We start from the raw sequence: 21,390 nt of genomic DNA on the forward strand, positions 1-21,390 counted from the left end.
CTGGGTGTGGCTCCTTAAAAATTCTAAATAAGGGGCTGGAGCTATTGCACAGTGGGTAGGGCACTTGCCTTGCATGCAGCCGACCCGGGATTTCATCTCCAGCATCCCATATGGTCCCCCAAACACCGTCAGGAGTAATTCCTGAGTGCAGAGCCAGGAACAACCCCAGAGCATCGCCAGGTGTGACCCCAGGCAAAATATATAATACCACACAGATAAAGTGCTTGCCTTGGTGAACCATGGTTTATTCCCGACACTCCCAGGCCCCACCAGGAGTGATCCCTGAAGCACAGCCAGGTATGGCCACAAATAAAAAACAGCCAAAAAGAAATTTAAACCCACTAAAAGAAAACTAAAGGTGGGGAGGGAGTGGGGTGCAATTTTAGGAAGAGAAGAGGTCTCCCAAAAAAGGGCACTAAAGGGTGAATGTCTAAAGGAGGAAGAGAAGCTGGCACCTGGGGCAAGATCGCTGTGGGCAAAAGGAAAAGGCAGCGCAAAGGAGTGAGGAGAAGCGGGCAGGCAAGTAAGTTGGGGTGGGTGGAGGAAGGGTCTCATGGGCTGGTGGTGGTACAGCAAGCCAAGTCAGTATCAGAGGAGACAATAAGGAAGGCCCTGTTGTGTTAATAGCCCCCTAAGCTTGCAGACAGGGAACACAGGGTGCGGGGAAAGGGGGTGGGTGACAGGGGTGAGGGACTGGGAGAAGAGGCCACAGGCTTCTGCCACAATCAGGGGAGCTAGGAAAGGATGAGGGATGAGAGCCTGCTGTGGTGGGTAAAGGGTGAAATTCCAGAAACATAATATGTATGTATATATACTACACGCACACACAAACACACACTCATAAAGCTTAGGGGCCACATCTGGCAGTGCTCAGGGCGTACTTTGCTTTGTGTGCAGGGATCCTAATTCCCTGTACTAACTCTCTGGCCCTGGAGATGAAATTTTAAAGCCTTTTTTTTTTTTTTAAATAGACCTCACTCAGCAGTACTCAGAGGGCCAGGTGCTTTGGGGTTGGGGTGAGAGGCCTACCATCCCAGGGATTGAACTCGGGGCCTTGCGCATGCTAGTCTCTGCTCTGCTACTTGAGCCATCTCTGCCGTGGCTCCCATCCCCGAGCAGATGCAGAGCGTGGGCTCCAGCCCTTTCTGGTTCTGCCCACCAGGATGACAGGGCTGGAAGGGAAGGTCACTCAGCCCCAAGGCTGAGTGATGGAAGGTGTAGGTCACTGCCAGCTGGGTGTGACAGCCTTGTCAGTACCTGAGTGGCCTCTGGGATGTCAAGATCTACAGTATCTGAGAGAACTGAGGGGCGCTTTGGCAGATGTGTCCTGAACAGTTACAGCCATAGTGTTGGAAAGCTGGGCCTCTACACCCTGGCTTTTCAGAGTTCGAAGCCTTGGTTCCAGCACCTACTAGCTGTGTGCCTTGAGAAAGCGACCTGACCTCTCTGGGCTGGCTGAACGCTCTGTGATGGTAATGATGATCACGGGGTCGGTCAAACATCATTTCTTGGGACACCCCTTTTATTATGGGGCAGAAATTTGAGATTACCGAGGCAAAAGCTCCCCCACTGAGCCCCCATCCTAATTGGTCCTTTTACAGTTCTGCGGGAAGGTCCCACGGAGGGGGGGGGGGCGATGGAGACAGATAAAAACAAACAAAAAATGAAGCGTGTTTCACACCCCCGTCCCTCTCCTTCGGGGGTCTCGGCCGTTTCCGTCTCCCGAGCCTGCACCCTGCGCGGCCACCTCCTCGTTCTCGCCCCATCCTCGGCGTCTGCCCGCTCGCCCGCCGCCTCCCAGGCTCTCCTCCCCCGCGCCCAGTCGGAGCGGGGAGGGGGGGGGAGGGTGTGCCAAGGCGCAGGCGCACACGGAGCCCCTCCCTCTCCATCCCCCTCCCCGAACGGCGTCTGGGCCTCATCCCCGTCTCTCTGTCTCCCTCTCCTCCCCCTCCGCTTCCCCCGACACCGACACCCCGTTACTCCAGTCTCCCCCGCTTCAGCCGGGGTTTCCAGCGTGGGGTGCCCGAGGTGAGCAGGGAGCTGGAGGGGAGGCCGGCGGGGAAGGGGAGGGGCGAAGCATCCTGCATCCCGAGATAAACAAACCGGGGAGGGGGCGGCCTAGACTCGGGGCCGCCGCCGCGGGAGCAGAAGAATGGGGGGCTGGGCCTCCGGGAAGGGGTGGGCGCTGGACCCTCAGGCCGCGCTCCTCGGATGAGTGCCGAGCGGCCCTCGGGTTGCTCCCAAGCCGGAGCTGGGGGCGTGGGGAGCCGCGGAGCTCCAGAGAACTGTGGGGCGCCCCGCTAGCTGACCTCAGCCTTCAGGATTCGCCTGAAGGTCGCCCCCAACTCTGCCCCCCGCACCAGGGCCACTGAGCACCATGACTAAGACAGATCCTACCCCGATGGCCCCGCCGCCTCCCCGGGGCGAGGAGGACGAAGAGGAGGAGGAGGATGAGGAGCCTGCCCCGGAGGCTCCCAGCCCCACCCAGGAGCGCCGGCAGAAGCCTGTGGTGCACCCCTCGGCACCTGCCCCTCTCCCCAAGGACTACGGTAACGACTTCCCCAGGCCTGGGGTGGAGGTGGGGGAGAATGGGGGGGTTCTGAATATCTGAATATGGTCCTGAGGAGTCTTGGCTGATGCTCCCCTGGACTTCCAATCCATTCACTCATTGGAGAATGGAAATAGACTAATCCTGATATTTGATTCGTGACACATCATTGAGTAGTTCAACAAAGAGTTAAATGCCTGTCATGGACCTGGTTATGTGTTAGGAGCTGGGGTCACAGCACAGTCTCAAAAAGACCCAGTCTTTGGCCAAAGAGTACTCTCGGGAGTACCAACCACGTACATAAGAATAAAAATAGTAGGTAAAGATAGGAGTACACGATGAAAATTCTGGTTGCCAAAAACAGGGTGTTGGAAAAGCTGTTTTAGGTTGTGGCTTTTCTGAGACATGACATTTGGGGGACACCCAAGGATGAATGTGTGTAGGGGGGGTCGTTGACCAGGGTAAGGGGTTTTGGAGAGACAGCCACAGGAATTCACGGGGAGGTTGAAGGGGGGCAGAATTGAGTGTGCTTGTGGCCTCTTGAACACTCAGATTGTCTAACCATTCATCAAGTATTTATCTGTTGCTGCTACTCTGTGACAAGCAGCAATGGTTAAGCATCTGTGTGAGAGAAGGTACTTAATGGTGCCCTATTCAGGCGTGGGTCCAGCTTTCATAAGAGGGGGCATTAAATCAATGACTTCTTAAGTTGGATCGTTCCAGTTCAGACTGCAGGGAAGGATATGAAAGAAAAGAGGAAGAAATGCTGGAGTATGGGACATGGGCACCTGCTGAGGGCTGCGGTCAGTATGGGTCTTTCCTGGCCAGCTGGCATTTGGGCTGAGACCCAGAGCATGAAGAGGGATCAGCATGGGAATGCGGGAGGAAGAGAGTCCTATGCAGACAGCAAGTGCAAAGGTCCTGAGGCAGAACTAGCCTTGGGCTTTTAATCACAGGGTACGGGTGAACAGAATTGAGATGAGGGGTGACAGGAGCTCAATCTGGAAGAAGGTCTTTAAGTCCACAGTAAGGACTTTGGATACATCCTAAGTGTGATGTTGAAAGAGCTGTGTGTGTAGGGAGAGGAATGAGGAGGAGAGGGGTGGGGGGGCAGGATGAGGGGGAATGGGCATTTAAAAGAAGAGGATTGGTCGACTGATTTATATTTTTAAAAGCCTCTTCTGGCTTCTGGGTAGAGATGGTGGCATTCAGCCAGCGTCGGATCCAGGAGGAGCTTTTAAAAGTCAGGGCTAGAAAACCCAGCTGTAAGATTCAGAAACTAAACATCAGGTTTGGTGTGGAGGCCGCACAAGGATCAGGCAGGAGGGATGCATTGGTGGGTCAAGCTGATGTGCTCTGAAAACTGGCAAGTCTCCCTTGGTGTAGCTGGATGTGGCTGGGACCCTGGGAGAGGCTGGAATCCTGTCTGTAGAATGAGGACCGTTTGGTTCCAGAATAGGAAGGAACCTGGAAATGTGGCCCTGGGCAGAGAGGGATGAGGTGTGCTCCCCAGGAAATGGTATGTCAGTTGATTACATTTTTCCCATAAATTCCACAACAGTTGACCAAGCTCCTTCTGTCTGCCAGGGGCCGTGCTGGAATGAACAAGGCAGAAGCAAAATTTAGTGCTCGCATCCTGGTGAGAGAGACAAGAAACGCAGAGGCCGAGGGAAAAGGATTAAGTGAAGGAGGAACAGAGAAAGGCCATTAGCAAGTGCAGTGATCTTTGAAGTGACTGCAGTCAGTTCTGTGCTAGGGAGATGCTGGGGAAGGGATGCTGGGGGCCCTGGGGAGCCTCGGAAGAGCTGACATTTGCACAAAGACCAGCGAAGCCTTGAGAATATGGGTAGACGAAAAACAGCAAGTGCAAAGTCCCTGAGACCGGAAGGTGTATCGGAAGGCTCAAAAGGCGAGGGTGGTGAGAGAAGGGTAAGGTCAGTGTGCACAGGGCCTGCACGCTGCATGTGGTGGAACCCGGAGAGATCCGACCCTGGGAGGACTGTCACGTGACTGGGAGTTTAACAGAGTCGTGTAGGCCCATCCCTGGCACTGTCGCCTCAGCACCCCGTGGGTTCTGGATAATCTGGCCGGTCCTCTGTCCCTTCACTCAGCAGGCCCGGAATGCTGCTTCAGCCCAGGCGCTGCACTGGGTGCTGATACTCCTCTAGGGAACACACCCATCAGAGCCTAATGGGGGGAACTGGGTCTTCCTTTGGGCACCACACTCTGGCTGACCAGAGGTTGGCTCCTGCTCTCTGATACAGTTCATGTGGGCTGCACAGGATTTTGAAAAAAAAAATATATATATATATAATATATATATATTTATTTATTTTTTGCTTTTTGGGTGACGCACAGAGGTTACTCCTGGCTTTGCATTCAGGAATTACTCCTGGCCATGTTGGGGGTGGGGGGAACCATATGGGATGCTGGGAATCGAACCCAGGTCGACCACATGCAAGGCAAACGCCCTATCTGCTGTACTATTGCTCCAGCCCTGGGCGGGGGCGGGGGGGGGGGGCAGGGAACAACTTTTCCTAGTTGTTTTTTGTCTTTGTCTTTTTGGACCACAATCAGCTGCACTCAGGTTACTGCTGGCTCTGCGCTCAGGGATCACTCCTGGCTCTGCATTCAGGGGTTGACTCCTGGCTCTGCATTCAGGGATCACTTCTGGCAATGCTCAGGGGATAATAAGGGATGCCAAGGATCAAACCCTGGTGGGCTGTGTATAATGCAAACACCCTACCCACTGTACTATCATTGCAGTCCCTGAAGAAAACATTGTCTTAAAAACAAAGATTTCTGGATTTTTTTTTCCCTCCAGAAATTGGGCCAAATTGCACCTACAAGTCGCAGGGCAAAGGTAGCGAGGAGACTCCAGGGTATGGGGACATCAGGGTGTGGGGACTCCAGGGTGTGGGAGTGCTAGGGCACAGCTCCTTATCTTGTGTCTCAGGGTAGAGTTTGCTGCTTGAGGACGTGGTCGTGATCTCACTGTTCAAGACACACTGGGCATCCAGATTTAATGTGAAACTCCTGATTTTTTTTTAAATTTTATTTTATTTTTATAAAGCAGCTCACAGTATTGGATTACACTTAATATTCGAACACCAATCCCATCACCATATTTTGGATGTTTTCATCCCGAACCCCAGCCTTTGCCCCAAAGCAGAACCAAAATAATTTATTTTGTATTGTATAAACTGCTGAAAATGCTCCAAAAAACTTTCCTTAGGGAGAGTGTGTGAAGATTGTTGTATTTCACCCAGGGGCCATTAGGCCTTTCTATAAGAGATTTACTATATTGTAAAAAGTTGAGCCTTGTGTGCTTATATATGTATATATACACATATATGTACATATACATATATAGCTGAGACCACTCTCCACAAGCATGAAGGTACTGGCAGAGGAGCAAAGGCATGCAGGTCCCGGGGCTGAGATCTCCAAGCCTGCTTGGATCGGGGCTGAGCATCCTCCACCCAGATCCTCCATCTTCCAGTAGGCAGGGGTCATACCCACCAACTGACAACCACCCCCTCCACCACCACCCCCCACCCCCTGCCGTGTAATCCCATCAACGGCCAAGATCCAGAGACTATAAAACCCAGCTCCCGGAAGTGCGCGACATCTTATCTCTTTCTTACTTTGGACAACCTGGCAGGCTACCGAATGTAACCTGCCCACATGGCAGAGTCTGGCAAACTCCCCATGGCGTACCCAATATGCCAAATACCAGTAACAATGATGGGTCTCATTCTCCTAACCCTGAAAGGGCCTTGAATATGGCACTTTAAAATCTCAGGGCTAGGACGAAGGAGACGTTACTGGTGCCTGCTCGAGGCAATCGATGAACATATATTTCCCTCTAAGATTAGTTGCCTTCTACTTCTGCCCATCTAATGCGGGGCACTACTCTTGGAATATGAGTGGTGTGAGGTATGAGATGTCACGCGGCTGCAAAGAGGTCCAGGTATAGGTTTACTCACCTCACCTGCCCCCCCTCCGGGGTACCCCAAATGAAACAGCCTGGTGCAGGGTCCAGTGGCACGGCAATGGCAGTGTTGTTTTATGCTCTCTTCTGAGAGAGAAAGACAATGAGTCTCTGGATCGTGGCTGTTGATGAGATTATCTGGCGCCTGTCAGGGATGGTTATGGGTGTGACTGCCAAGTTGCTGAAAATATGAGGGGACATGGAGGAAGGTCACCCATTCCCGGTTCCGTTGAACCTGGAGTTTGGTTTTTTGTTTTTTGAAGTAAAACCTTTTATTTGGAGGGTTTTATGAAGTTGGTAAAGAGGGAAAGGAAGTGAGAGAGAATAACACACTCAAGAGAGAATGCAGTCTTCTCCAAAGGTGAAGAGAGCCCCTACACACATCCCAGCATTAGATATGAAAGCACACATCTCAAGAGGGGAGATGTGGGTGACACATGTGCTCTGTCACATGGGGGCAAACAGCACATGGACTAGGGCAGCATATGCACTGAAACTTCTAATTTTGCAACCCCAGTGAGCTACAAAAGCCCAACGTACCAGCAGTTGACTGAAGACTTTATTTATTGACTAGAAGTCTTAAATAAAGGAAGCTGCGATGACTAGAAGCAGTTAACTAAAAGACTTTATTTATTATTTATTTATATCTGGGGCGGGGGCCATACCTGGTGATGCTCATGGCTTACTCTCGCCTCTACACTCATCATTCCTGATGAGTTCAGGGAACCTTAAAGAATGTTAGGGATTAAATCTGGTGTGTGAAGCCCTACTGTCCATACTATTACTCAGGCCCATGAATTAGAAGGGTTTAGGAGGTAAAGGCTAAGAGCTTCCTTGCCTCAGAATGGAAAAGGCAGTGGGGAGTCAACTTCCCTGAGTGACCTTGGACCTTTCACCACCCCAGCCTTCACCTTCTTCGACCCCAATGACCCTGCGTGCCAGGAGATTCTGTTCGACCCACAGACCACCATCCCTGAACTGTTCGCCATTGTGCGCCAATGGGTACCCCAAGTCCAACACAAGATCGATGTCATTGGCAATGAGGTGAGCACCTGGGAAAAGGTGGGGAGAGGGTGGGGTGCCCGATGTGTTTGGACCAGACACACTTTCCCTTCTCTGTACCTTATGCTTCAGATCTTGCGTCGAGGCTGCCACGTGAATGACCGTGATGGGCTGACAGACATGACACTCCTCCACTATGCGTGCAAAGCGGGTGCCCACGGAGTCGGTGAGGGCTCAACCCTTAAGGCCAGGGTTTTAGGCCTGAAAACTTTCAAACCCTCCTCAAACCCTGAGTCTATGTCCCCCAAATCTTCCATCCTGAACTCATAGCCTAGGATCTCAGGCCTAATCCCTGAGGCCCAGGGCCTTTCTGTGCCCTGGAGGGGACCAAAGCTGACCTTCTTCTTCACACAGGGGACCCTGCCGCAGCCGTGCGCCTGTCACAGCAGCTGCTGGCGCTGGGCGCCGACGTTACCCTGCGCAGCCGCTGGACCAATATGAACGCGCTTCACTACGCGGCCTATTTCGACGTGCCCGATCTGGTGCGCGTGCTGCTGAAGGGCGCACGGCCCCGAGGTGAGAGATCGTGAGATCGGCAGCAAGATGCCAGGAGCCAGGGAGGGAAGAGGGTGGTAGCAAAAGGAGCTGCCCAGGGTTTGGAGGCAGAGGACATGGAGCAAGGAGTTGGGTACCTGGATGCAGAGTGATGGGGCCCGCTGGGGCTGGGAGGGGAAAGGGGACCCAGATACGGATCCAAGAGGGAGTAGGATGCTGGAGGAGTGGGAAAGTAGCTCTGTGTCTTCCCCCACAAGCCAGGGCTGAACCTGATCAGGCCGAGGGTGGAAGGTGCGGGTAGAGGGGTAGGGGCTTTGTGGGCTTAAGTGTTGGATTTGGAGGAAGCGGGAGCAGGGAGGCCAGGGAGATCCAGTGCTCACCCAGAGTTCTCCTTTTGCTCTCCTCCCAGTAGTGAACTCCACGTGCAGTGACTTCAACCATGGCTCAGCCTTGCACATCGCAGCTTCCAACCTGTGCCTGGGAGCCGCCAAATGCTTGCTGGAGCACGGTGCCAACCCAGCGCTGCGGGTACTGCTTCCTTGACCCGTGCCCATGATTTGCGTTCCCCCTGTCCCTGCCCCCCTTCCTCCATCCCCTGTTCTGGCCAGAAGCCTCTGCGGAGGATGAGGCAGGTCATTCCCCAGTAACTCCTGCATGTCTGGCTGCTCCCAAAATATTACAAAAGGCATCTGTACATGCAGCAGAGGAAGAAGGGCTGATATTTGCAGCATGCATTTGTGTGTAAGCTGAAGTCTAGTAAGAACCTTATTTTACAGTGAGGAAACTGAGGCCAGAGAGCATAAGGTAGAGAGAGGGAAAAGTTTTTTTGGTTCAAACATGTCAAGGACCCTACCCTTGCCCTGCCTTCCCCAGGCGCTCACCTCATTGCCGATCACATCGATCTTGTGTTGGACTTGGGGTACTCATTGGGATACTCTGGTAGGAGTCTTATTTTACAGTGAGGAAACTGAGGCCAGAGCCTTCCAGCAAGAATACCCTCCTTGAATCCCTGCTGACTGGGGGACTCTGCTGTCAGCATTTCTAGATCACAGAGAGCCAGAGTGGCGAGCATCTCCATAAATCTCTACATGCTCTTTGACATGCCCCCACCCCCCCGCCACAATGCTCACCCACCTAGGATCTAGGTCATTCCCCAATACCAATTACTTGCAGCTCCCTCAGCTCTGTACGTATCACTATGGGGGTACATGTTCTGTGCCCCCGAGGCCCTTCCTCTCCCATTCTCCATTGGCCAGTAGGACCCAGAAGCACAGGAAGCCATTTTCAATCTTCACCCCCACTTCCCCCGGTGCTTGGACGGTCCTGAGAGTTGGCCTCTCATTTCCTACTGGCTCCACTCCCCCCCCACCCCCCACCCAACTGCTTACATCTAAGCCTGAGGTCTGTGTACAGAACACTCTCTTGGGATGTGGTCTGCAGCCCGGCACCACCATTTCTTATTCCCATGTAGGCACAGGGTATAACCTACCCGCCTCTCAGCTTCACCCAGACCAGGGCTGCCCCGGCCCATGGCTTCTGAGTCTTTGCCCTCTTTTTTCCTATCGACCCTCAGAACCGAAAGGGACAGGTGCCAGCAGAGGTGGTGCCAGACCCCATGGACATGTCTCTGGACAAGGCCGAGGCAGCGCTGGTGGCCAAGGAGCTGCGAACGCTGCTGGAAGAGGCCGTGCCACTTTCCTGCGCCCTCCCCAAGGTCACACTCCCCAACTATGACAACGTCCCCGGCAATCTTATGCTCAGCGCCCTGGGCCTGCGTCTGGGAGACCGCGTGCTGCTGGATGGCCAGAAGGTCAGGGGCTCGGGGCATGTGAGGGGACTCCGCAGTTGCGCTGCGGCCCGGGGCCAAGCGAGGGCTGATCCTCTTTGTCTTTGTCTTTGTCTTTGTCCACCCTCCTCCCAGTCCTAGTGTCCGCCCTCCACTCTTCCGTCCCCTGCTGAGCTCTCTGCCCAGGGGAGAAGACAGTCACATGACTTCACTGCACAGTGACAGCCCAGAGCAGTGGTGGCTGCCTTGACTGTCCTCTTGGGTCTCTGGGGCTTTGTGATCCCTGCTCAGGTCCCACCACCACCCCAGTGTTGCCAGTACTCTGATGAGGAAGGTCCAGGTTAGAGCAGTCGGGCTGACGGGGAGTGAAGATGAGAGGCATGGATTCAGTCACCTGCCGTCCCTCCGGCGCCGTGCTGGACCCAGCCCTGTCCCTGAGGTTTCAGGGCTGTGTCAGCCTCTTGTGAGGCTATTTCTGTTCTCACAAAGGAGAGACAGTTGAAAAAGCCAACCTAAGGGACTGTGCTATCAAGCACAGCGGGTAGGGCATTTGCCTTGCACACCAGCCAACCCTGGTTCGATTCCCAGCATCCCATGTGTTCCCCCAAGCACCGCCAGGAGCAATTCCTGAGTGCATGAGCCAGGAGTAACCCCTGAGCATCGCCCAGTGAGTAACCTCTGTGCATTGCCAGGTGTGGCCCAAAAAACAAACAAAAAAAGCCAACCCAAGGGGACCAGAGAGAGTACCGCAGATAGGGCGTTTGCCTTGCACATGGCCAACCTGGGTTCCCCAGCACCCCATAGGATCCCTTGAGCACCTCCAGGAGAGATTCCTGAGCACAGAACCAGGAATAACCCTTGAGCACTGCCAGATATGGCCCCAAAACAAAAATCAAAACAAATAGTCAACCCAAAGTCAAGATGCTTTCTTGTCGAGTCAGGACTTGGAAAATTATTAAGTGTTTGGGATTTTTTCAGTTGTCCTGGCTGAGGACCGGGATGGTCTCAGCAGAGGTGTTTCAGGAAGGCTTCTTGGAGGAAATGATGTCAGAGGTGGGAAGGCATTTCCCCTGCAGGAATATGGGGGCTAGGGAACTGTAGGTTCAGAGACCTGGAGGATGGCAGGGATAGAGTGACAGGATAGGGAGAATGAGACAGAGGTTAAGGGGGAGCTTAGTCACCCCACCTCTGCTGGCCAGCAAGCAATTTGGATTTTGTTTCTTGTACATCATTAAGAAATCATCACAGAGTTTGTTTCTGAGTCAGGAGTCTGATGGTCAGTCCTACCCAGAAAACTCTCACAGGGCTAGAGTGATAGTACAGTAGGTAGGGTGTTAGACTTGCATGCAGCCCACCTGGGTTCAGTCCCCGGGATCCCATATGGTCCCCTGAGCACCTCAGGAGTAATTCCTGAGAGCAGAGAGCCAGGAGTAACTCCCGAGATCACCAAGTGTAACACACATACACACACACAAAAAAAAAAAAGGAAAAGAAAAATAAAACTCTCTTGCCACAACCTAAGCAAGACTCATATTACCCCTTCTGAAACTGGAAGGGGTTATCTCTACCTATCTTACCAGAAGACTGTAAGAAGCTCAGAGAGGTGAAGCCCCTACAGACCTGTGATACCAGGTCCCTCAGAGAAGTGGCACAGCACGAAGGTTATAGGCTCAGGCTCAGCCTTTGGCTGTGGAACCTGGGTCCACTGAATCCACTTCTCTGGGCCTAAATTTCTTCATCTGTAAAATGATACTAATAGCACAGCCCATCTTAAGGAGGGGATGGAGGTTTGAATTAGTTAAAAGTGTCAAGTTCTCAGGGAGATAGTACAGTATCCAGTATGGTTCCCTGAGCCCATTAGGAATGATCCCTGAGTGCAGAGCCAGTATAAGTCCTGAGCACGATTGGATGTGATCCTAGTCACTTCACTTAATCACTTAACTTCCCGTTAGTCGGCGATTTGCTCAAGCGGGTGCCGGTAACGTCTTCATTTGTCCCTGTCGCGTGCTAGTGTAGCCCAATGGCATCTGTTCGCTCTGGGAACATGAAGAGCCTCAAACCGATCGTTCATGATCTTGACGAAGAAGTCTGACCATCTGGTAGGTGGGCAGCCACGCGGTCTTTTGACATCCCATGGAATCCAGTCAGTAACAGTTCTAGTCCAGCGGTCGTCTTTAAATCTCATTACGTGACCAGCCCATCTGATTTTCGACACCTTGGCAAATGAGACAGCGCACCTGATTCTTGATCGTCGACGGATGTCAGAACTCCGGATTCTTTCTCTCATTTGAGTGAAACGTGATATTCCAAGCATAGCTCTTTCTTTTCTTCTTTGGGAGACCTGAATAGTGTTCTCATCTTGTTTGCGTAGGGCCCAGGTCTCTGAGGCATATGTTAATGCAGGAAGAGCAGTGGAATCAAAGAGATGTGCCCGGAGCCTCTTAGCTATTTCTTCAACGTTCTTGAAGGCGTTCCAAACCGCTCTCTTCCTCCTGCGCAGCTCGGGTGCCAGGTCATTTGTCATGTTGACTTCTCGACCTAAGTACACATAGTCATATTCAATCGACGGTTTTGCCTGACCAATGTCGCTGTTGTCCCAAAATTTCGAACGGGATCGGACCACCGTCTCCTTCGTGCAGAATTCTACTTCACAGAGCGGGGTGGGGGGGGAAAGGGCTGCAAAGTTCAAAAAGAGAACTCCCAGAACGACCACCAACTGGGAACTCTTTGGCACTATTGCGGCAACATGGGAAGTTGCCATTGTTGACAACATTGACGAGGAATACAATCGACTGGTTCAGCACCTCCACGAATGTGCGAGGAACGCCAAGAGAGAGATAGCCACAAAAAATCGCCTGTCTTTGAAAACTCTTGAGCTAATTCGCCAGCGTGGTTTGGCGCATGCCTCAGGCAACCGCAAGCTAACGTCCGAGCTCGCAAAGCAATGCAGAGATGCGATCAAGGAAGACCTCAAAGAGAGAAGAGCAGAAGTACTGGTAGATGCGGCAGAAGCTGGGAAAAGTATTCGTAACGCCCGCCTGTCCTTCGCCAACTACAAGACCAAGATGACTGCCCTCCGACGTCCTGATGGATCCATCACATCCTCCAGAATGGCAATGGAGAAGATTATCCATGACTTCTCCTCAAATCTCTTCGATAGCCATGTCCACTTGCCGACATACCAAATTCCATAGGATGGATATGTCGTTCCCAACGTGACCCTTGTAAAAAAAAAAAAAAGGTGTTTGTTTCTTTGGAAGGTTTCAGACCCTTCCAATGGGAAATGACACCTACTAAGTGCTCTTCACATGTGCCAGGCTTGTTCCATTCCTTACATCAATCCATCAGTGCAGGCACAATGAGAGATTCCGTGTTAGGGACAAAAAAACAGAGGCTTCAAGGGGCAGAGGAGCCTCAACCAGTGCTAATCCCACACTCACTGCTTCTCCTGTACTTTCAAGTTTCAACTGGACAACAGCCTCTCTGGTGGACTGGTAGCCCTGTTTTACAGGTAAAACTGAGACCCAGATATTTCTTAGCCAAAAGTGTAGGATAATAAAGACCAGCACTCATGGAACCCAGTGAGCATTGAGTGCTCTCATTGCTCTCTAATACCTCACCCTGTCACTCTTTTAGGGGTGCTGGGAAAGTTCTATTATACTTTTTCATAGCCACGTGGTACCTGTGGCTAATAAACCCTGAACGGAGGGTGAGTGCAACCATGGAAATGAAAGTTTGATTTTAATTTTTGTTTGATTTTATTGTTTGTTTTGGTTTGTTTGTTTGTTTGGGGGTCATACCTAGAAGTGCTCAGGGTTTACTCCTGACTGTGTACTCAGGGATCACTCCTGGAGGGCTCAGGGAACCATAGGAGTTTCTGGAATCAAACCCAGATTGGTTGCATGCAAAGTAAGCACTCAACCCACTGACTATCTCTCGGGCCCCTATATTTTTGGGGGGCCACACCCAATGGAGTTTAGGATTCATTTCTGGTACCATGCATAGGGATCACTCCTCGTGGGACTGGGTGGAACATACTGGGTGCCGAGGATCAAACTCAGGTCAGCTACGTGCAAGACAAGCACCTGACCCACTGTACTATCACTCAGGCTCCTCAAAAGTTTGATTTTAAGTTGTCCTGTGTGGCTAGGGCTATTTACTGTTAGGGATAGGGCAACTCTGTAACTACCCTATACGATCAGTACCTTTTTTTTTTTTGACCCCTAGGTATTTTGGTCCACACCCCATGATGCTTAGGACATGATCCTGTCCCTGTGCTCAGGACTGATCTCTGGCAGGACTGGGGGATCGTAGGCAGTGCAGGGGATTTATTAATTTATTTATTTTGCTTTTTTGGGTCACACCTGGCGATGCCCAGGGGTTACTCCTGGCTCTGCACTCAGGTATTACTCCTGCCGATGTTCAAGGGACCATATGGAACGCTGGGATTCGAACCCAGGTTGGCCTCATGTAAGGCAAACGCCCTGCCCGCTGTGCTATCACTCCAGCCCCAGTGCAGGGGATTTAAAGTAGGGTCAGACACATGCAAGGCCAGCACTGTGCCGCCTGTTCTATCTCTCCAAAGTCTGGTACCTTCCAGTTCCCAGTTCACAGCCAGGACTTTGAAATATGGTGAAGGGTAGTCATTGCCATTGATGGTGATGCCTGAACTGAGCAGTCAGGGGGCTCCCTCCTGCAACCCCACGCTGCCTTTGTGTCAGTGAGCAGTCAAGGCCTCCTTTGTCTCCTCAGACGGGCACGCTGCGGTTCTGCGGGACCACCGAGTTTGCCAGTGGCCAGTGGGTGGGCGTGGAGCTGGATGAACCCGAGGGCAAGAACGACGGAAGTGTTGGGGGTGTCCGCTACTTCATCTGCCCCCCCAAGCAGGGTCAGTGCCACCTGGGTCCCAAAAGGGTGGTGATGGGATGCAGTTAGTAGTTCAGATGCTGCTGACTGGTGTGGGGAGGGGAAGAGGGGGCTGGTTCCAGGGGGAGGGGGAAGGGCATAGACATGGATAGCTCTCAGCCCAGGCTCTGCCTGTCCCCAGGTCTCTTTGCTTCTGTGTCCAAGATCTCCAAGGCAGTGGATGCACCCCCCTCATCCGTCACCTCCACTCCCCGGACCCCCCGAATGGATTTCTCCCGAGTCACTGGCAAAGGACGCAGAGAACACAAAGGTCAGAGAGGGAGCCTGAGACGGGGTGGACAACCAGAATTGGGGATACACTGGGGTGTACTCATCTTCTGTGACACAGTTCCTCCCTAGGTCAAAACTCCTGTTTGAATGAATGAATGATTGAACCTATTGTTTTGATGTTGTGGAGGCCATATCTGGTGGTGCTGGGGCTTAGGGGTTACCTGGCTGTGCTGGGGGGTCCATCAGGGTCACACTGCAGCACATGAGGAACCCAAGGCCTGGCACATGTGTGGTCTTTGCTTTACCACTTGAGCCACATCCCTGGCCCCCAGACTCCCATTCGCAAGACCAGTCTCAGTTCCCGACTTCCATGATTCACTTTCTCCATTGACTCGGTACTTGTGCCTCTAATTGTTGGAAGGACCTGTGCTTTCTCTACCTCAAGGTCCAAAGATTTCCTCAAGTTGTAGGAAAGACTCTGTATAGGTGGGGACAGGGGGCATGTCCTAGGTTTAGAACTTGATTAATTCGCAAACCTTCATTTAATTTATTCCTTTGGAATTTGGGTTTCTCCAGCAGTGCTCAGGGGTCATTCCCAGTGGGGACTATTTGATGCTGGGCATTGAACCTGGGCCTGCCTCGTGCAGATGTGTACTTCAGCCTTTTGAGTTATCTCTTTAGATCTTTCCCCTCATTTTATTTTACTAGTGAAGCAAAATGATTTGCTTTAGTGTTTTTTTTTTTAATTTGGTGGGTTTTTTTTTTTTTCTTTTTGACCGTACCTGGTGGTGCTGAGGGCTTACTCCTTGCTTTATTCTCAGAGGTCACTCCCCAAAGGCTTGGGGAACAATATGGGATGCTGGGAATCAAATCCAGGTTGGCTGCATGCAAGGCAAATGCCCTACTCCCTGTACTATCACTCGGGTTCCCCAAAATAATATTTTGCAAGAAATTTTCTTAGGAGGCTGGAGAGATCGTACAGCAAGGCATTTTTTCTTGCATGAGGCCAACCTGTGCTTGATTTCTGAGTGATTCTTGAGTGCAGAGCCAGGAGTAAGCTCTGAGCATGGTTCGGTGTGACCCCAAAACTAAACAAACTAAAAAAATTTACTTAGATATGAGGAGGAGAAAGAGGAACACGTGTTTAAGGGAGAACGCAGGCTTCTCCAGAGGGGAGAAAGCAAAAAATGGCTTTTGGGAGATTATTTAAAATTTCTCCAAATTGTCTTAGCCTGGAGTTCTCTGCATACATAAAAGTTAATCTGGCCTTGGTACAGGGGACGCCTTGGACCCTTGATGGTCCTTTCATATTCTCCAGTAGTTTCTCCTTTTCTGCCCCTGTCCCCCATCTTAAAAGGACAGTGTCTGGGCCTCCTGACTTCCATGGACCTAACTATCTGCAGATAATCTTTGCTTTTAGAAAGGAGTTTCTCAAAGGTTTTGTTATTTTCTTGTTTTGTTTTTTTCTTGTTTCGTTCTTTATTTACTTGGTTTGAGGGCCATATGCAGCAGTGCTCAGGGCTTACTCTTGGCTTTGCGTTTAGGGATTACTCCTGGAGAGCTCAGGGGACCATATGTGGTACTGGGGATCAGATGTGGGTTGGCTCTATGCAAGACAAGCATTCTTCTTGCTATACTATTGCTCCAGCCCAGTGGGGTTTTTTTGGTTTTTATTTTTTTAATTTTTATTGTGATACTGGAATTAACAATACAGTAAATCATACTTTTTGTGCATATGTCATTCCATCACCAGAGAGCCCACTTCTCTCCACCAGTATCCCAAGGGTCCCTCCTAACCCCCACTCCTCTCACCCCCCATGTAAGCTCAATTCCATAGACCAGATATCCAGGGCAAATGGTTTTGTCCATTTGTTGTTCCCTTACTTTTTTTTTTAATACCAGAACAAAGAAGTTTGTTTTGCAGATATTGACTCAGTTTCCCCTTGGGCCTAAAGTCTATCCTCTAGTTCTGTGACAGTGGAGTTCAGTGTTCTTTTCAAACCAAAGCCCCAAAGTTCGGAAGTGGGGCTCAACAGATAGTATAGTTGTTACGGCAGTTGCCTTGCCCACTTCTGAACTGGGTTCAATCCTCAGCACCTCAAATGGTCTGAATGATCCTGAGTGTTGTTGACCTTCCAGGAGTAAGCCCTGAACACTACCAGGTATGACCCCCAAATCCCCAAAAATAATAATTTAAAAAGGGGGACCTGGAGAGATTGTACAGCAGGTAGGGCACTTGCCTTGCACGAGAATAACCTGGGTTCGATTCCCAGCATCCCAGATAGTCCCCTTTGCCCACCAAGAATGATCCCTGAGTACAGAGCCAGAAGTAAGTCCTGAGCACTGCCAGGTATGGCTTTCCCCATGCCCCCATCCCCACCAAAAATACAGGCAGGAGCAATAATACAGTGTAGAGTGCTTGCCTTGCACATCACTGACCCGGGTTCAATCCCTTGTACCTCATATGGTTTGAGAACCTGCTAGAAGTAATCCCTGAGTGCAGAGATAGGAACAAGCTCTGAGCACCGCTAAGTGTGGCTCCCCTCAAAACAACAACAACAACAACAAAATGTTTGGGAGAGGGGCTGGAGCACTAGCACAACAGATAGGGCGGTTGCCTTGCACGCGGCCAACCCAGGTTTGATTCCCAGCATCCCCTATGGTCCCCTCAGCACTGCCAGGAGTCACCCCAATGCATCGCTGGGTGTGACCCAAATAGCAAAAAAAAAAAAAAAACTTTGGGAGAAGGCTCTTGAGTTCCTCTGATTGGAATCAGAGGAGAGTTTCTTTTTTCTCCATGGGAGAACGCCAAGCCACTTAGAGAACCCCACCCCCTATCCTGCCCCTGCACTCTGCACCCCCAGGCAAGAAGAAGCCCCCATCCTCCCCATCCCTGGGCAGCCTGCAGCAGCGCGATGGGGCCAAGGCTGAGGTCGGAGACCAGGTGCTCGTTGCCGGCCAGAAGCAGGGGATCGTGCGCTTCTACGGGAAGACAGACTTTGCTCCGGGTAAGGCTGGGGACCTGGGCTGGGGGTCCTGAGGGTGTTGGGGCGTCCTGAAACCTTCCCACTGCAGGTTACTGGTACGGCATCGAGCTCGACCAGCCCACAGGCAAGCATGACGGCTCCGTCTTTGGTGTTCGCTACTTCACCTGTCCACCACGGCATGGAGTCTTTGCACCAGCATCCCGGATTCAGAGGTGAGTGCAGGCTTCCCTCCCACCCCAGCTCCCTGATCCCCACTTCTGACCCCACACCAAACCCTTAGCTGCCTTGGAGGGTGTGGATCGCCACTTACACTCTTTCCCACAGGCCTGGGGCTTGGCTCCTGGTCAGGCCCTTGTGTCTCTGACTCTCCCACCCCTTCCCATGTCTCCCCAGAATTGGTGGATCTACTGACCCCCCCGGAGACAATGCTGGAGCCAAAAAAGTGCATCAAGTCACAAGTGAGTTGGGGTGGGAAGATCTGGAAGAGAAGTTAGGGCTGCAGGATCTCAGGTATATGAGGTGACAAGAATTTAACCCCCCTGGGACTGGAGTGATTGCACAGCAGGTAGGGCGTTGGCCTTGCACACGGCTGACCTGGGTTCGTTTCTCAGCATCTCATCTGGTCCCCCAAGCACCTCCAGGAGTAATTTCTGGGTGCAGAGCCAGGAGTAACCCCTATGCATCGCCGGGTATGACCCAAAAAGGAAAAAAAAGAATTTAAACTCCGTTATTTAAGTGGGGACAGAGGTCCAAGAAAATGATGACAGAATCCCCAAGAGGAGAGGTGCTATGGGGTACAGAGATGCTAGTGACAGCTATAGGCAGGCTCTGGGGACATGGATACTGGGGGTCACGGGATATTTTTCACAAGAGGTCCAGTTGGGCATATGTAACTTGGGATCATGGTGGGACTGGGGAGGGGTGAGTAGTAATGAAGCTGAGGTGGGACTAAGGGCCCAGGAAAGTCTGTCATCCTTCATCTGGGATCCTGCCCCCCTCTTCAGTGACACAGCCCAAACGCACCTTCACGACAGTCCGGACCCCAAAGGACATCGCCTCAGAGAACTCCATCTCCAGGTGTGTAGCCGCCCCCTGGCCCTTCTGGGTGTGCTCATGGAGTACCTCTCACAGGCTGCCCAGGGACTCTGGCGCTCTGGCGGGGGCTGGGAATGCTGCTTAGGAGAACATGGGAGCTGTCTGCTGACCCAGAGTCTTTAGGGACTGAGTCCCCCACACTGAATTTTGGTGACTTGTTGGCTTGCACTACCTCAGGGGCTCTGGGGGTCACTGGTTCTGGGGTGGCAGTTCATGGGGTGCAAGCTGGGGCCCTGTGCACACTGGGCTCTGAGCTCTCCCTAGTCCTGGCTGGGATAGGTGAAAGAGGGAGACTGCCCTCAGCTCTGCATCGGCTGAGAAGGCCTCACCAGAGAGGGAGACCCCCCCCGCCCAACACACACACACACCAGATACCTGCCTTGGGGAGAGCTTAGTGATGGGTCCCCATGGCCCCACACCTAGATGTGACTGGTTTTCCATTCCAGGTTGCTCTTCTGCTGCTGGTTTCCCTGGATGCTGAGGGCAGAGATGCAGTCTTAGGGGCCTGGCCTAGCCCACAAAAGAACCCCAGAACCCCTCTAGTGTCTCCTGACACAAGGCGCTCCCAAGTCACCCTGAGATAGATTCCCAGTAACACATCCAGAATAGAGACCCCATTAGCCAGCCCTCAGCCACTTGAGGCCCCATTAACATAATAACCTCCCAAATACAGACCCCCAAGTTACCCAGAAAGAGATTCCCTGAGTGTAGAACTTCAGGCTAGTTCCTATCCTAACCCCTCAGAGCAGAACCCCTAAACAGATTTCTGCATCCTCCCCCTTCCCCAGATGATGGTGATCTTCTCTACAGGATGCTCCTCCACATAACATTCCCGAGTCACTCATTGTCAAGTCCCCCCACCCCCACCCATCAGGACCCCTTGACTAAACACAGGTCACACCTCCAGAACAACAGTAAGAGACCTTCATGCCACTCTCCTACATTGAACATCAGCCCCTCAAGAATCTGTGACCGCCCCCCATGTTCATCTTAGATTCCTTACACTGCAATCACAGATTGATCCCTGCCATTAACAAAGACCCCTGCTCTTACATCTCAAGAAGAAACCCACATCAGCCAGCCTACTGTCACCTCCAATTTATAGACACCAAAACAGTCCTGGAAGTGCTAATTACAGGACCCCCAAGTCTTCCTGCCCTCTGCACCCTCAAGAAACCCCCAGTGCCTTGTATGAAGCCCACCCTACACGGCCCACAGCTGCTGTGCTGGCCAGGTTCCCAGAAAAATTATCTATTTTTTAATGACTTCCCCCTTTGGGGAACCCCAAAATTTGGAGGCCCCATTCTAACACTCCGGGGATCCTAAGCCCCAAGAGTACATTTCCCAAACTCCCCTGTTCCAAGTCCTGTAACCCCTTAGAAGACCCCAAGACCCTAACTCCCAGGTTCCTCAAATCATGGATTTGGGAGAGGGGGAATCCCCAAAGAATCCCAAATTTAAAAATCCAATCTTCAGCCCTCTGGTAACCCCAATTATGGAGGTCCTTGTGCCTGGGATGAAGGAGACTGCAGCCAGGATATACATCCCGGGCTACCTTGGCACCTCAAGCCCTGTTCATAGGCACCAGGAGAACCCAAACAGGAACTCATCCCTGGAAACGAGAGGACTTGAACACCACCTTCATGGATCTCAAGACACTCAAATTCCAAGAGCCCCAGCCCCAAGGGAACCCTAAATCCTAAAACTCCATCTCTAATACACGAAGGGCCCCAAGGCCTTGAGGGGATCTCAAATCCTGGAGCCCTCATCTTGATCTGCCTTCTGGTCACAGGTCCCAAACACCAAATCTGAGGGACTGGCCCACAGGACCTCAACAGCATCCGGGCCAGACCAACAGTCTGAGGGAGACCCTGGAAGGCCCAGGGGGGTCCAGGGCGGATCTGGGGCCCTGACCACCAAGGACAGCTCACAACTGCCCCTTCACTGCATGTCCCCTCAGCATGACCCCCCTGCCCCCTTCAATAAAGACGTTTCTATGGTTTCTCTGTGTTTGCCTCTCTGCCGTGTGGGGGGAAGTCAGTGTTTGCCTCTGTAGCCGTGTTGCGGAGAGGGGAGAGGGAATCCTTTTCATCTCGTCTCTGCAGCATGAAATGATGCTCTAGGCTGCTGCAGTGCTTCTAGAGCGGCTGGTACTTCTGCAGCCGCTACGGCGCCTTCTCCAGTCTGGGCCGCAGTGTGGACGGTTTCGCTCCCGGAGCTCTGATTGGTCGTTGTCAGACGAACACCCGCCTCCGACACTGGTCCCCAGTGGCTCAGAGGCCAGGAG

At 52.2% G+C, this 21,390-nt stretch overlaps 1 protein-coding gene across 2 annotated transcripts; it reads left to right on the forward strand.

Moving 5' to 3' along the window:
* The first annotated feature begins 1,869 nt into the window (after positions 1-1,869).
* CLIP3 (CAP-Gly domain containing linker protein 3) lies at positions 1,870-21,105 on the forward strand. Of its 2 annotated transcripts, none has more exons than XM_056136499.1 (14): positions 1,870-2,028; positions 2,364-2,549; positions 7,447-7,586; positions 7,677-7,770; positions 7,959-8,120; positions 8,509-8,627; positions 9,673-9,909; positions 14,638-14,773; positions 14,933-15,061; positions 17,886-18,029; positions 18,097-18,220; positions 18,402-18,466; positions 19,013-19,085; positions 19,550-21,105. In XM_056136499.1, the coding sequence occupies exons 2-14, from the start codon at positions 2,378-2,380 to the stop codon at positions 19,602-19,604; spliced, it is 1,650 nt and encodes a 549-aa protein (XP_055992474.1). In that variant the 5' UTR covers positions 1,870-2,028; positions 2,364-2,377; the 3' UTR covers positions 19,605-21,105. The 2 variants fall into 2 exon arrangements, with proteins under 2 accessions (XP_055992474.1, XP_055992475.1); XM_056136500.1 differs by having other exon boundaries at positions 8,512-8,627.
* The last annotated feature ends 285 nt before the right edge of the window (positions 21,106-21,390 follow it).

Source organism: Sorex fumeus, unplaced genomic scaffold (assembly GCF_029834395.1).
Source record: "Sorex fumeus unplaced genomic scaffold, SorFum_2.1 ptg000122l, whole genome shotgun sequence".
NCBI lineage: Eukaryota > Metazoa > Chordata > Mammalia > Eulipotyphla > Soricidae > Sorex > Sorex fumeus.